The 17,266-nt window shown below is 45.6% G+C and overlaps 1 protein-coding gene across 1 annotated transcript in view; it reads left to right on the top strand.

Annotated features, from left to right (window-relative positions):
* Positions 1-15,079, top strand: part of EDNRA (endothelin receptor type A) — a 54,339-nt gene extending 39,260 nt beyond the window's left edge. Inside the window, exons 4-8 of the mRNA XM_080937011.1 lie at positions 1,964-2,162; positions 4,728-4,880; positions 12,235-12,368; positions 12,702-12,810; positions 14,744-15,079. Of these exons, the coding sequence (XP_080793137.1) occupies positions 1,964-2,162; positions 4,728-4,880; positions 12,235-12,368; positions 12,702-12,810; positions 14,744-14,884 (736 nt within the window). The 3' untranslated portion in view covers positions 14,885-15,079. The remainder of the gene's footprint in view (positions 1-1,963; positions 2,163-4,727; positions 4,881-12,234; positions 12,369-12,701; positions 12,811-14,743) is intronic.
* Positions 15,080-17,266: the final 2,187 nt, after the last annotated feature.

Genomic DNA, 17,266 nt, shown 5'->3' with positions numbered 1-17,266 from the left:
AGGCCCTGTCGTTCTCCGGAGCTGCGTTTCGCAGATACACACCGTGCACACTCGGCAATGATGAGCTAATATAGGTCAGTGGGCGTGGCTTGTACACCGCCTTAGCTTATCAATTAATCTTCAACAGTCAAACTCACATGCTGCGGACTCAAGCACACCTATAGCACACCTATAGCACACCTATAGCAATGCTTTGGTCTGTTTAAAGCCGTCCTCTATCTATAAAAAGAAAACATTTCCTTTCTGTTACAACAGGGAGAAATTTTTCAAAAATGAAGCCACAAAAACACATGCCATTAAAAAAGTAGAAAGGACCATGGCATGTCCCAGGTTTTCTCTTCACAGTAAGTCTGAAAGCAGCTAGCATCCAAGCAGCACGTCAGGTCAAAGAGCGTGGGTTTTCTTCAGACATTTCAGCATCATTGCTATTATAAAGGTATTAAAGAGCCAGGCACGGTGGCCGCAGTTGCAATCTCAGCACTCGGGAAGTCAAGCAAGAGGATCAGCTCAAGGTCATCGGAGGAAACACTCTGAGTTCTAGGCTATGCTGGGGTACATGAGACACTGTCTCAACTCATACACATACCAAAATTACTGCTGTGAAAACTAAAGGAAGCATGATTCCTTAACGCCAGAGAACTATGTATATTCTATTATTGCTCATTTACACTTGTGACAGAACATCCCTACCAACTACTCTTTTCTGCTGGATTGTTGATCTGAGGGTAGGAAGGGAGATATTTGTAGCTCATATTCTCTGGCACAGGCCTATAATGAGAGATAGTTAATAACCCTTCAGTCCTTCCTGGATGGAATATATTGGACCTGCTACCTGGCAAAGCCCACTCTGGTGGTATCTTGAAGGTAAAGAAAGGGACGAAATGATAAAATATTTGTGGTCATGATCCACTCAAGGATCAAATATGTTTCAAGCTTTGTTAGTAGATCATAAGAAGCCAAAGCCTCCCATGGTGCATACCTTTAATGCCTTTAATCCCAGCACTCAGGAGGCAGAGGCAGGCAGGTCTCTGTGAGTCTGAGGACAGCCTGGTCTACAGAATGAGTTTCAGGATAGCCAAGGCTATATAGAGAGACAATGTCCCCCAAAACCAACCAAATATATAGAGACATAGACAGATGAGAGATGCATACAAACACACACACACACACACACACACACACACACACACACTCACTCACTCACTCACTCACAGACACAGTACTATGAACATCCTAGCAGCCCTCACTACCCAGTCTGTCTCCTACCCCAGCTTAAAGCACACAAGCACACACCTCCTGGTGCCACTTTCTAAATGCCCTAAGATTCTCTTTTTATTTCTTTGTTTCACAGTTCCATGTGAGAGAGGTTTGATGTGGGGGGAAGGGGATGATGGAGATGAAGGGGAAAATGAGAGAGAAGAGCGATTTTATTTTTATTTTTGCCATTATAATTTATTTACTTACTGGCTTGCTGACAATTTCATACACATATACAATGCATTATGAAAATACTCAACCCCTTATCACCTTCCCTTGTCCCATTCCCCTCTCCCTGAACCCCTTCTTCCTAACCAGGCCTGTCTCTCACCTGCCCCTCAACTCACCAGTGGCCACACTACTAAAAAAATGGCACTGCCTTCCTTAAACAGGCCTCCATGGCTGCTCCGTGTAATGGTTGCCACATCCACATCATATCCGGGTGACAGTGTTTTATAGCACTCATAAATGTTAGTGCTTTATAGATTTTAGACTCAGGCCTAGCAGGCCGTTTCCAAATGGGCAAGCTGGTTTGCTTTGTTTCGTTCTATCTCCCATCGAGGCTCACAGAAAATTCTTTGAAAGCCAATGGTTGTATTTCTGCCCAGGAGAGACACTTTCCAGCCAAAATTAGTTCAAAATAAACTTGACAACATGATTCCCCCTCTTCTCTTCCTCCCTCCACCTATCCCCCACTCCTGTTCAGGTACAGAGCAGTGGCTTCCTGGAGCCGTGTTCAAGGCATCGGGATCCCCTTGATTACTGCCATTGAAATTGTCTCCATCTGGATCCTTTCCTTTATCTTGGCCATCCCGGAAGCCATCGGCTTCGTCATGGTGCCCTTCGAATACAAGGGTGAGCAGCACAGGACCTGCATGCTCAACGCCACGTCCAAGTTCATGGAGGTACTGATCATGTGCACAGTCCGCTAACCATAGCAAGTTAAATGTTTTAATTTAAAAATGTGCTACAGCTTATAATGAGCCACTTGTGGAGGGGAGGCACTGTGTCCTTCACCGCCTTGAGGCCTGCTGCTCTCTCCACAAGGCTACTGTGCTGACCCTTGTGTAGCTTCGTGAATAGAGCTACTCCATCTCCCCTCTTCAGCTGTAAATCTGGTTTTCTGTACTGAAGAATTACGAGGCAGCTTATTAAGAGACACTACCTCTATATGTACGCAATGTAATTTGCTTTCATGATTAAGAGATTCACACAGCACCATCTGACAGACACATAGCTGTTGCCTGAGGAAGTACAGCTCGTTCAGTTATAGTTCGGAACACGAATCTTCTTTGCCCTAAAAATATTTCACAAAGCATTTCTCTAACAAAATGAGCAGAACGTATGCCCTGTGGGGAATCACCGTACATGCTTGAAACTATAGGTTCTGATCTAGAAGCAAGTTTGGTAAAGAATTAGACATCAAGATCCCTAGGAGTGGGCTTGCTCACTGCAACTCTGCAGCCGTGCTTACGGGCTCGTAGGAATGTGGACAGACTCAGAGGCTGACACCTAAGAGCACATCACCCCTGTGCACGCCTGAACCACAAACTAACAAACAAACACCTTCCGGACCCCAGGCAACAGCTTGTAGGCCATATCCACTCAGCCTGCGATTCTGTGGGAAGAGTCTACAAACCCTGGGTGGGTGAGTGAGCAGAGGGGTGGGGAGAGCCTCAGAGGAGGTTTGCATTGTACTTCTAATCAAGAACAGAGGCCACATACTTTGTTCGTTGCAGTCAAAGATCCTTCTGCAATGGGGTGAATGAGGAAAGATTGTTAACAAATAAGAAGAAACTAATTTCTTATTTCCTCTGACTTGAAATGTGGATAATAATCCACTGTATTGTTTAAGGCTACTATGTTTCTTGGCGGGGGAGAGAAAAACATCTTAAAACATTAATGTTCAACATCTTAGTAGGGTTTTTTGACCCATTATATTATTTAGTTAGAATCACATAGTATGTCGTTTGTTGATGAATACATATCTTTACCAGAAGTTTATTTTCAGTATTTTGCTAGCTCCATTTCAGTGTAATTGGTTTCCATTGTGGCCACATACATTTAAATGTGTGCTTACTAAAATATAATGTTGATGTCTGGAAAGTTAGTTCAGTTAATAAAGTGATAGATAACATTCCGTTTCCAGAATCCAAGTAAGAAGTTGGTCACAGTGGCACAGGCTTATAAAAACCAGTGTCAAGGACAAGGAATGGAAAATCTACAGGCTGTAGCTGGATTGCCTAGCCAACTGGCCAGCCCTAGATCCCCATGCGAAACGCTGTCTCCAAAAAACAAGATAAACGGCTCCTGAAGAATGATACCAAAAGTTGTTCTGACCTACACACATGAACACATACATGCACACATACGTGCACACAAATACATGAACACACACAATATTGTTCTCAGAAGAAATTAAAGCTCTCAGCAGATTTACAAGGGGGTCTGTGACAGTTAAGGGATGTTTGTCCTCTGGAACCATTTTCAGATTATTTAAAGTCATAGAGGGCTCCTGTCCACACAGAAGCTATCGGTATTCAGGGAACAGGGTGTCATATCTGAGGGAACTGATCAAACTATCGCAAGAAGCTGTGTTATCCTCCATAAATTGTCTAGAGAAAACATAAGTAAAGGCATCTCTGCCCAAGTCTGAGGAAAATTCATTAGAATAAAGAGTTGAATTATCATTCTCCAACTTTGATTTTTATTCTCCATTTAAAAAAAAAAAAAACAGGAAACTGGACAGTCTAGATTTATATAAATCCTTACCCCCAGAGAGAGAGTAAAGTCAGCCTTTAGCTAGAATGGCCCTGTTCCATAGTTTCCAGGTGGCAAATATTAAGAGAGAGAGAGAAGAGTTATTGATGGCTGAGCTGGCTGACTCTGGGGTCACATAGCAGACATACCAGGCAAAGGGCTAACTTCCACTAACTGCAGCCACACAGACAAACCATTCATTGATACCCTTCATTGTTCCTAAATGAGACACTCATGGTAAGTACACTTTAAACACAACAATCAAAAAGTCAGCCGATCTTATCGAAATGTTGAGACTTGTCAACGAACAAGGACGAAATGTCTCAAATCCTATTGTCTGAACTTTGAGGAGGCTCTTTATACTGATCCAATGTGTAGAAGAAATCAGTGTTGGCTTCTAAGGAACATCCTTGTATGGATAATTAGACCATTTCAATATGCATTTTCCTGTGTTCAGCTCAGCAGCATAGTACTTGCCTAGTGTGTGTGAAGCCCTAGCAAGGTATGATCCAGTGATCATGTGATAAAATGTGATCCAGTGATTAAATAAAAAAATACTAAGCACAACTTACAGGGACTTCACTGCTGACAAATGAGAGATGGATATATAAACCGATCAATCCACGAGTGCGGAGACTGTGGGGTGAGCAGGGTCCTTCACAGTTAGCATTCATTCCAATGTCCCATCTTTCCTCTTCCTCCCTGGACAGTTTTACCAAGATGTGAAGGACTGGTGGCTCTTTGGGTTCTACTTCTGCATGCCCTTGGTGTGCACCGCAATCTTCTATACCCTCATGACCTGTGAGATGCTCAACAGGAGGAACGGCAGCTTGCGGATTGCCCTCAGTGAACACCTCAAACAGGTAAATCTCAGTGAGAAGGTGGCCAAGGCCTTTCTGAATCAGCAAGCCATGGAGGTATTGACCATTTATTTTCACAATTCACTAACAAGATACAGTTGCCTACAGTATGCAGTATAGTACTATGTTGTGCAGATGTGCATTCTAGGAGCGATAGGCTAGACCACACAGCCTACGAAGAAATAGATAGTATCATCCAACAATGTGGATTAGTGTACATGGTGTTTGCACAGTGTTAAAAATGTCAAGCTACACATCTCTCAGAACCTCTCTGTCATTGAACTACACAATGTAAGACTCGAAGAGATTTAGTTACTTGGAGACTCCATTGAATGAGATGAGAGATCCAAGATCAATGCAAAAGCAAGAAGTTTATTAGTCCAGTGCACTAGGGTGGCCTATATTCAGAGAAGAGGCAACCCCAAGCCCTCCTTCAGTTGCATCTCAGAATCTATGCTCTACATTCCATGAGCTGCCAGATAAGGTTGAAGCACTCCTTCCTGAAGGATGTGAGACTACAAAAGCCCTTAGTGGAAGGGAGGAGCTGTAAGACCCTCAGTAGGAGAGGGAAGCTATAAGGAGGGTGTAGAACTGTAAAAGTGCTCATTCCCCCACCCCTTGTTTTTGGGTTTTTTTTTTTTTTGTTTGTTTGTTTGTTTGTTTTTTGTTTTGTTTTTTTTTACAAGATCCAATCTTGGATTCACACTCAGGGGTCTTTGAAAACTAACTCATATTCTTTAGGTCCTGTCCTCAGGGTCTCATTTTGTTTGCACAGGAGCATCAGCTATACTGCACCAATTTTCTCTTTTATGAAGGCTATAAGCTTGTTCAATATGTAGGGTCCAAAGGTCAACAATAGCAGAACAATTAAGGGTCCTAGCAAGGGGAGGAATTAAACCAAAACTCAAACCAGCCCTGACTCTGTTCTCTCTCCTCTGTTCTCTCTCTCTCTCTCTCTCTCTCTCTCTCTCTCTCTCTCTCTCTCTCTCTCATCTCACCTTGGCCATCATACCACAATTTGTACAACTGAGTCCCCAAGTTTTTCTCTTTAGCCATCTTGTTGTTTCTTTACCTTTCTGAGTGAATCTGATTACTATGGGATTACCAGTGGCATTCCCACAGAGGGGTGTCCCAAGAGTCAAGTCCTGCCACCAGCTGGTATGGGTCAAAAGTGAGGTTGGGCCACCAGGTATTGAGGTGTTTGGAGGCCATAAGGGAGGCAACCTCATCTCCAGTTTCAGTTAAAACCACAGTTTGGGTTGATGGAAAGGCACATGAGGGCAATGAGAGACCCTGGTGAGTGGAGAGTCTGCAGGTTTCACATGGGACGAGTGTATCTGGGCTGCAATGCCATCCAACTTGAGGGCTATGGGCAGTAGTTAGCACCAGGAAGGGTTCCTTCCACCAGGGTTCCAGCTACTGTGTCCAATGCCTCTGGAAGTAGACCCAGTCACCAGCCTGCAGTGAGAGGTTTCTAGCATTCCTGGAGCATCTAAAGCAGACAATTTGGACCAAATCTCATGTTGTATACACTGAAAGGCTTGGAGCCTCAAGAAGTTCCTATCAATGAATTGGGACACCTCTAGGTAGGTTACAGTGGATGCCAAGGGAGTTGAAGTACCAAACAGGATTACAAAAGTGGTCAGTTTAAAATGATAAGGAATGGACCGGGCTCAGAACAGGGCCAGGGGAAGGAGCACCACCCAGTCATGACCAGTCTCCAGGGTCAATTTAGTTAAGTTCTCTTTTAGGTTCTCTCTACCCACCCTGAGCTCTGGGGATGGTATGAGCAATGAAGCTTCTAATTAGTACCCAATATCTTTGCAATCCCTGACTTACCTTAGAAACAAAAGCAGGATCGTTGTCTGATCCAATTACCTTGAGCACTCTGAACCTCAGGAAATTTTTTTTCTAATATCTTCTTGGCTCCCACAGTAGTTGTTTTCTGCTTGGTGGGGAGAGTCTCAATCTATCCAGAGAAGGTATCTACAAACACTAGGAGGTGTTTGTTAGCATATTTTCCCACTTAACTTCTGTGAAATCGGTCTCCCAACATACCCCAGGTTGTTTTCTCTTAGATCTCTTGCCCCGTCTGCTCTTGGCTACATATGCATTTGCTTGCTGACATACCTTACACTGTTCCACTGTCTCTCTGGCAAAATAAATAAATAAATAAATAAATAAATAAATAAATAAATAATGAATGTCTATTACGTATACCCTAGATCCCTTGACTGCTCAGATGAGCTTCTTATCCCCTAAATGCATTTGTGTATTTGGCCAAGGGAGTCTTCTCTAGGAAGTATAGTTTTCCCCTCTGACATAAGCAGTCCTCTCTCTTGGTATGTAGCCTCATGAATGTAGGCTGTGGCAAAGGTATACCTGCTTCCTGTGCAGATGATCTTGCTGGCCCCAAGTTCCAAGGCTTTGGTGAAGGAAATTAGCTCTGCTTTCTGCACCAAGCCAGGGGTAGAGGTTCAGCCCAGATGACATTTTAATAATCTGCAATGACAGGGGGAAAAAAAGAATAAAAAGCTGTGTTGTGTTTGAGACTGTGACAGGGCAGATTTAGGCCTGTGACACCAGGCAAGCAAGTAAGCCTTAAGAATGTGACAGGCATGGGGTGCACACACACACAGAGGCAGTTGAGGCAGCTGGAAACCCCAAACCAGGGATTCTGGCTTTGGGCCAGCACTGTCCCTCCCCTCCGTGGTGGGGGGCGGGGAAGGGAAATACCTGAACTACCGTGATCTTGTAACAGTAGAGGGGCCCAAACAAAACCACAATCAAAGGCACACAGTGTTTATAACAAGGGTCAAAGCTGCTCCCCCCCACACCCCCTGAGGCTGGGCTGAGCAAGGCTCACAGACAGAGCCCCTAGTAGAACACAAGGGGCAGGGCCAGACCTACTCTTCAAACTGTTCTTCATACAGGGAACCAGGCAGGGGCTGCAGCTGTGCAGCCTCAATAAGGGAAGGAGGGAGGGAGCCTACACTACAAGGGAGTGCCAGCAAGTTTTCTCCTCTTTCCCTAACTTTGCTCCAGTGGTTAACTAGATTTTAACAGGGTAGAAAATGTCCTGTGTCCAAAAATAACATCAGTCCAAGTCCAAGATCACAGAGAGACAAAGACAAACAGCAAACAGACTGCACAACCAACCAGATTACAGATAAACCAGGTAATCAGGTAATTCGACCAACTCACTCTGATACCAAGAAAGGGGGACCTGAAGTGTCCTTCAGACTCCCCATGGTCACCATTTTAAGGCACGTCTGCCAGCCACATTTTGACTGCACCAGGCCAAAGGCTCTCTAAGCCTTACAGACACTCATGAGCTACCCAAAACTGAGAACAGGAGAAAGACAACCAGACAAGACAAACAACCACAGTATTCTGACCCCAGGTTTGTGTCCTCCACTCACTGGCCTCTTGCTTCCCTTCAGGGAGCTTCCTGGACAATGCACCAAATGTAAGACTGGAATAGACTTAGCTACTTGGAGATTCCCTTGATGAGAGATGAGAAATCTAAGATCAATGCAAAAGCAAGAGGTTTATTAGTCCAGTGCACTGGGATGGCCGACATCCAGAGGAGAGGCCACCCCAAGGCCTCCTTCAGTACAGTTTTTATGCACTTAGTAACAGGTGGGCTACAACGATGGTGACCAGGCCTGAGAGCATTGGTGGTTAAAAGTTTAGCTGACTTTTAAATCGATTGGCTTCTGCCAATGTGGGTTGCATCTCAGGATCTATGCCCTACATTCCAGGGGCTGCCACCAGATAAGGATGAGACACTTCTCCCTGGGAGGAAGTGCTGCCTGGCACCTGGGCTGTATATCAAGGCCCTTGCTCTACATTCCAGGGGCTGCCTAGATAAGGTTGAAGCACTTCTTTCTGGAGGGTGTGGGACTGCAGAAGCCCTCAGTGGGAAGGGGAAGCTGTAAGGAGGGCATGGGGCTGTAAACACCCTTAGGGTCCCTCATCAAGACCATGTTGGATATAACAAATTTACCCTGATTTTCTAAAAATAAAAATGTTCTCTTGAAGCTGTTGCTTTATATAGCCTTAGGAATTCCTTTGGGGAAGTGGGCTCCTGCCTGTAAACCAGATGGCCCCGGGGAGGCTGGGCTTGAAGATAGCTAACTTTTGGTTATTTTGCCAAGAGTGTATTGAGCATATGTGGTAGATGTTCCTGGGCTGTGCCAGAACAGAAAGATGCATGTGGCCATCTTCCTTCGTGGGGTCTAAAGTCTAGTCACAGAATAAAATACAAATGCAAGCAATTAAACAATACAGTGCAGCCCTGGAAGCCAGGGTACACAGCCATACAGCACACAGTCACACAGCACACAACCATACAGCACACAGTCACACAGCACACCCCCGTACAGCACACAACCATACAATACACCCCCATACAGCACAGAGTCACACAGCACACCCCCGTACAGCACACAGTCACACAGCACACAACCATACAGCACACAGTCACACAGCACACCCCCGTACAGCACACAGTCACACAGCACACAGCCATACAGCACACAGTCACACAGCACACAGCCATACAGCACACAGTCACACAGCACACAACCATACAGCACACAGTCACACAGCACACCCTCGTACAGCACACAGTCACACAGCACATAGCCATACAGCACACAGTCACACAGCACACAGCCACACAGCACACAACCATACAATACACCCCCATACAGCACACAGTCACACAGCATACCCCCGTACAGCACACAGTCACACAGCACACAGCCATACAGCACACAGTCACACAGCACACAGCCACACAGCACACAACCATACAATACACCCCCATACAGCACACAGTCATACAGCACACCCCCGTACAGCACACAGTCACACAGCACACAGCCATACAATACACTCCCGTACAGCACACAGTCACACAGCACACAGCCATACAATACACCCCCGTACAGCACACAGTCACACAGCACAAAGCCACACAGCAATACACCCCCGTACAGCACACAGTCACACAGCACACAGCCATACAATACACCCCCGTACAGCACACAGTCACACAGCACACAGCCATACAATACACCCCCGTACAGCACACAGTCACACAGCACACAGCCATACAATACACCCCCGTACAGCACACAGTCACACAGCACACAGCCATACAATACACCCCCGTACAGCACACAGTCACACAGCACACAGCCATACAATACACCCCCGTACAGCACACAGCCAGGGCACACAGGAAATGAATCTGTCATGGATATGGGGGAAAGAAGATGTGTGCTATCTGGTGGAAAAGCAGAGGGCAAAACTGCTTCAGTTGGAGGGGAAAGAGCCATGAGAGAACATGGAATGGACACCAGGCAGTCAGGAGAAGGACAACAGATGTCCACTTGATCTGAGGAGCATCTCAAATAAGAATTGTGATAGGAAATTTAACTAAAAACAGCAAAAAGGAGTAAAATCCTGGAGGCCTAAAATATTAGGAGGAATTTGAGCACGCCAGTGGGAGCAAATGTATCTTTTAGGAGCAGCTAGAACAGTTATATGTACTTCGGGGCTTTAGAAGACAAAACCTCACTCTTCCACTTCTTAGTCATGTGACCTTGGGCAGACCACATCATGTCTCTAAGCTTCCAGTTTCTCCTAAGTGTATAGTAATATATTGGTAGATTGCCAAGGGCACGTAGGCTACCTAGTGTCCAGTTCCTAGCAGACAGTCAGCAAACAGCTACTTTATGTTGATTCATAGAGTTACAGTAAGAGTGCATGGAAGTTCTTGGTATCAACAGGGAGGTACACACAAACATTTGATCCCACCCACAGGCAGCATTAGCAGTCCATGGAGCCCCCACAGCCAGTCTGTGTAATTCCCACACATGGGCACACATTAGCATGGCCCAACTCTGCTGACTTCCTCAGCCCCTCATCTGCAAGCCAGCCGTAATAATACATGAATCAGTGCTGTTGTGAGACCGAGGAAGTGATGTGTGTATGTGTCCCCTGTAAGTTCTAATGTGTCACAAATGGTAGCAATTACCTTTGATTGACAGTAGTGTTTGCTTTGAGAAGCTTTAGCCTGGCTTTGTTCAGGCATGAATTTCAGGCAAATACTTAAGGTGCAAAATTAACTCTTGAAGGCCAGTTGTAGATGGATCTCTATGAGTTTGGGGCCAGCTTGGTCTACATAGTGAACCCCAGGCCAGCCAAGAATAAAGAGTGAAACCTTGTCTCAAAAAAAAAAAAAAAAGAACAGCATTATGAAGCCCAAAGTCCTACAAATTGGAACACTTCACACTTTATGTCTCTCCTCCAGATGTGTCTCTGGCACCGTACCCCTGATGGTCTGAAGGCCTCTGGAAGACTAAGGGCTCCAGGTCTCTGGGCTTCTGCAGCAGTTTAGGATAACAGAATCTTGGGGAAGGGATGAACTGGAAGGGTTTGTTGTAGGCTTTTTGAACTTAATGTTAGATGCCTTGGATTGAACCATCATTTTCCAGAATTATTTCTTCAACCTGTTTCTGGTCAGTTTTGACATTGGTTGACGCCCATTACAGACAGAGAATTCCTAGCCTCTGGCTGTTCAGGCCATGCGTAGACTTGGGGGCTGGTGAGGCTTCAGTGGGAGCTGGTTGTTTGCCGACATGTTCAAGTGCCTCTGGCCACAAACGCTGGACACCCCTGTCCTTATCTTTCTGTTTACAAACAGCAGATCTTCGAAAACTACACATCACTAAAAAAGGAATTCTAAATTTAGTCTCAAACTCAACCCACCATAGTGGCATATGCCTATAATCTAAACAGAAGAGAGACTGGTGCAAAGGGATCTCTTAGGCACAGGAGTTCAAGACCAGCCTGGGCAACAGAGCAAGACCCTGTCTCAGATGCAATTAGTAAGTAGTAAATAAAGGCAACACATTTTCAACAATAACTTCAAAATCAAAAATGAGGGAAACAGGTTGCTTTTTCTATGCACTTGGCGTTCTTGCTGTGTTCAGTCTCCTTGGGTACGAGCCATCACTCAGGCCAGTTACCTAATACTCAACACTTAACTACTCCTGAAAACACACATACCCACATGCTTAGACTCACAAACACACGTCCCCAGGCTTAGACACAACCACTGATAACTTGGGCCAGTTCTGCTTCCCTCCTGGCATAGACTTCTACCGTTGTCCTTAGGGCATCTCAAAGCTGGAACTACCCAGAGCATGGTTAATGACTCCCCCATGAGACAGCTGCACTCTGTCTTCAAAAGTGACGTCTTAGGAAGGCCACTCTCTCTTCCCTCCTCGTGAGTTACTGTCCCAGCAGGCAATAGCACTGACCTTTATCCTTGTTTGCACAGCGTCGAGAAGTGGCGAAGACCGTCTTCTGCTTGGTTGTCATCTTCGCCCTGTGCTGGTTCCCTCTTCACTTGAGCCGCATTCTGAAGAAAACCGTGTATGACGAGATGGATAAGAACCGGTGTGAACTGCTCAGGTACGATTCACGGTGCCTGTTCCACTAAGAAACTAGTTCCACGGCTTTTTACATTCATAAACTCTGAAACTTAAAACTGTAGACTTAATTACATCTTTTTAACTGACACCGCCTATTGCTGATTCCAAAGCTTGTGTGTCTTGTCTGTGACCTTGTCGCTTCCTTCCTGAGGCGGTGCACACGGGCTTCCACTAACCCCGCAGTGCTTCTTATAAACCTTATGCTACCCATAAGACATTGCTTCCAGGCAGGAGAAATGCTGGTCTGAGGTAAATGACACTCGGCAAATTCTAAAGCAACGTGTTCTAACGACAGTGTTTTCTTTTGCTCCAGCTTCCTGCTGCTCATGGATTACATCGGCATTAACCTGGCAACCATGAATTCTTGCATAAACCCAATAGCGCTGTATTTTGTGAGCAAGAAGTTCAAAAATTGTTTTCAGGTAAGACTGTTTTTGCAAGAGCTCCCCCCCTCGATGTGTGTGTCTGTGTGTGTGTGTTAGTGTGTGTGTGAACCAGATCAAGGTACTCCATAGCAAACAGGCACAGACAAGTAGAAGTTATTTTACTTCTTTGATTAGGCACCCTCCTTTTCATTCAAGAAGTGAAAATCACTGTTTGTTACCTAAAAAGGTCAAGACTGCATCAGAGCAGAAGAGAAGTATCTATTTCAGAGGTTAACGCTAAAAGGACTGAATTTATTGCATCCAGTTTACTGCCTCTCTTCAAATAGAAGACTCAAATATAAGCACCATGTATCCTAAGTACAGAAAGCCAAATCGCTGTCTTAGACTTTAGTCGGTCTCAGGCAGAAGTCAGCTCTGGGGCTGAGAACGCTCTCACTGACAGCAGTTAACAACCTTTCCAGAGAGAGGGGGGGTGGCCCAGCAGTTACAGAGAACTCCGGTTCCATTCCCAGCATTCATGTGGTGTCTTTGAGCCATCTGTAACTACAGTTCCCGAGGATTCAGTGCCCTCTTCTGGCTTCCTTAGACCCCAGGCACACTCTTGGTGCACACACAGGCAAACACTCATGCATGTGAGATAAAAGTCTTTCCCTGGAGCAGGAAACACTCACTGCTCTGGGCACCTGTACCACTGTGATTTCACTTGTGCTCAGCTTTCTTGTTCCAACGCTCTCTCCAGACACGTCGACAATGCCTTTAGGACTCCTGCGTCTTACCGACGTCTCACTTTCTAGTTCTGGGATGACTTTAGCACAGCCCTAATGTTTACTGCATTGTGTTATCTTGGACCAAGATATTGGACTTTAGCTCACGCTACATTTTAAGCGGAATGGAGTAGAGGTCAGGGGAGCAGGTCCTAGAAGCAGACCACCTTAGCTGACAGCCCAGCTCAGCATCTGGTGAGCAGTGCCCCTCCAGCTCCCTCAGTCACCTCACTGTAAACATTGATGAACCAAGTAACCATTCGGTGAGTAGAATTCAGTGTGGATGGATGGATAGACAGACAGACAAAGGACAGGCAGAGGAATGATAGATGGATGGATGGGTGGGTGGGTGAATGGGTGAGTAGATAGATATTTAGATAGCTGATGATACATACATACATACATACATACATACATACATACATACTAGATAAGTAGATATATAGATAGCTGATAGAGAGATAGACAGACAGACAGACATGCAAACAATATGAGTGGGCTACTGGGTAAGACTGAAAAGGAAAATACAGTAACTGCCCTCACAGAAACCATGATCTAAGCAGAGAAGGTGACAGTTGATAGTAGAGTTTCATGGCCCTGGGATCTCCTTGGAAAGGTTATAAACCATAAAGAGCTGGAACTTAAATGGCTTCACTCACACGAAGGTCTTAACCAGTGTATTTCATATGCTGCACTTGATATCACTTGCTGGTTACTTTATATATTAATTAGAGGGCAAGAGAACATCCCTGCTAAAACTCCTCATAAATTAAACACTCCCCCAAGGGAATGGTGGCCAAGGGAAAGAATCCAGTCTTGAGAGCCCTTGCTTCTAATTTATATTCCGCTCTTCCTATCCTTGGGCCTTGCTATGGCCCTTCATAACAAGGTGTCCGCAGCACCCACAACCGGGGCTGTAGTGAGGGTCAGCTGAGGTACTGACAGGTACCAAGCACCTAGTAAGGAATTCATTGATGAAGAAGCAGTTCTCCACGACACTTAACTAGCTGGAAGAGTCCCTCCTCTTAAACATGAGGAACACAACCAAAATGAAAAGCAAAAGACCTTTGCTCCTCGTCCCTGCCTGGCTATGACAAGCTCTGGGTGTCCGTGGGCACCCCTCACTGGAGGGCACACCTTTCATGTATGACTCGGAATGGCTGACTGGGTAATTTACACACGCACTCTCTCTTTCCCACCCACAGTCATGCCTCTGCTGCTGTTGTCACCAATCCAAAAGCCTCATGACCTCGGTCCCCATGAACGGAACAAGTGTCCAGTGGAAGAACCAGGAGCAGAACAACCACAACACGGAGAGGAGCAGCCACAAGGACAGCATGAACTAACCTCTGCCGGAAACGGCCTCACAGCAGCGGGCCCCCCAAAGCCTTCCCGGGGCTCTCCCCTGCTCCTTTTCTCAGTCCAGCCTAAGGAAAGCAAAGCTCCCCCGCCCTCCCAACAGCTCGCGGACCAGTTCAGCCGCAGCCAATGGGTCTTTCCCGAGTACCGACTTCATTTCCAACACTTGAAAATTAGGAGAGCTGAGGGAGGAGATCGTCCAAGGAAACCACATATCTGCCATCTTTGCATGACAGAGTTTGCAGGTTCATGACCAGCTTCCATGCAGCCAGTGGGAAGTGTTCATCCTAAAATTCTAGAGCCGTGGTACTCACCTTCCCAACGCTGCGATCCCTTAACACAGTCCCTCATGTTCCAGAGACCCCGCCCATAAAATATGTTTGTTGTTATATCATAACTAATTTTGCTAATGTTAGGAACTGCTCTATTTATCTGATATTTCTGACATTCTGCCCTGAAAGGGTCATTCAACTCCCAGAGGGATCGAAACCTACAAGTTGAGAAATTATGTTGAGTTTGAGGTCCCATGCCTATAATCCTAGAGTTGGAGGGGTGAGGAAAGATGATCAAGTATTCAAGGTTAGCCTCATCTACACGGTTCAGAAAAGCTGGGGCTGCATAAGATTCTCCCAAAACACAAACACACCGAGAGGGCTTAAAAGTTGGGACAAGATTCTTTTATTTTTTTAACAGCCAAACACATTGTGAGGTTACAGTGCTCTGGGAAATGTCACTCAGCGTTGGTGTTTCATAACTGCGTGGAACCCTAGAAATAATTGTTTCATCTTCTTTACCTGCCCTTTGAAAAGAAGAGGCAGAGGATAGAAGGGGGGCATCTGGTGAGGAGCTAGGTTATGTTTCTGTGTGTTTTACTTGGAACATGGGATTTCCAAAGCCACCACAGACACAGACCAGTCGCCACCAGAGCGGCTTCATAGCTGTTAGCCAAAGCGTGTCTAGGAACCTACCTGTACTTTTTATGTTGTTGTTTGGTTGGTTCTGTTTTTCAAGACAGGGTTTTTCTATGTAGCCCTGGCTGTCCTGAAACTTGCTTTATAAATCAGGCTGGCCTTGAACTCACAGAGTTCGTCCTGCTTCTGCCTCCCAAGTGCTGGGATTAAGGATATGTGCCTTCACATCTGGCTTGAGCATATTTTATGTTAAATTTAAAACAATAATGATCCTTGGGAGCTGGGTAAGATGGCACATGCCACATGCTTCCTGCTCCTAACATCCTGAGGCTGAGGCAGGGGTCGTGAGGGAGAGAGTGTCTGCACTAAGTAGGTACTTGCCTCCAAATAATAATAACTAATAAAATACGTAGGTCAGATGGTTCTATTTTTCATAAGCCCAGCGTTTCTAATGTGAAGCCATGTCCTGCAGCTCAGATGTGTCACTGAAGCAGCTGAGATCTCCAGCCCCACATCTGAAGCGTTTCTAGGGACATTTTCTACACGTTCTACAGTAGTAGCACATGTAGAAGGCTCGTTTCCTCCTGTGCTCTCAGTTTCTTCTCCTGGATGACTGGCTGCTCTCCTGCTCATTCCTTCTTCAGGACAGGAAACAGTTTCAAAGTGGCCAAAGTGACACATGGTTACACCTGCCATGAGCCTTTAGCTCTTTGCTCCTCTCTGATGGTGACACAGACTTAAATTTTCATCCCGTCCCCAAGTCCTCAGTGGTCACTATTTCAAAGGACCTATGGTAACTCTACTGGGCATTTCCCAGATGTTTACAGACTGTGAGAACGACAAATATCTTTTATTTTGTGTGTATATAAATATATAAATAATTGTACATTTCTTTTAGCCAGATTTTCTGCAGTTATCTCTATGGAGTGTGTGTGTGTTTGTGTGTGTGTGTGTGTGTGTGTGTGTGTGTGTGTGTGTGTGTGTTTTATGGTACGTAGAGATTTGGTGTAATCTTAGAATGCCTTGTGTTTGTGCCAAAACACATGTTGGGAGCGGACTCTAGGTGACCATTCATTACACAGCCCACTTTGGTCAGTTCTTCCACATGAGAAGCTCAAGGCTTTCATACTTGCAACTTAGTTACCATCACAAACCTGGGAGGCGCCATTCAAGGGAAGTGACTAAGGAGGGATTGTTCAGTCGGATGAACTGAGGAAGCAGGATGCCCTGTCAGAACCTGGCCCCTGCCGGAGCCAAGAGTCCTACACTCAGAAGTATTATACTCTTCTCTTTATTCCCTTGGGTGTTCTTTGTTTGTGTGTTTGTGGTTGTGGTTTTTACTGTTTGCTCTGGCAAGCGTTCTACTATGGAGCCACAACCCCAGAACAGTATTATTTTGGTCTAACCCCCAGCTCTAGTGCACTTGACATGCCACCTGGAGTTTCTGTCAGATAATTG

This window comes from Micromys minutus (genome assembly GCF_963924665.1).
Source record: "Micromys minutus genome assembly, chromosome: 24".
Lineage (NCBI taxonomy): Eukaryota > Metazoa > Chordata > Mammalia > Rodentia > Muridae > Micromys > Micromys minutus.
Note: the sequence above shows the minus strand (reverse complement) of the source record. Positions and strands in the feature narration are given on the sequence as shown.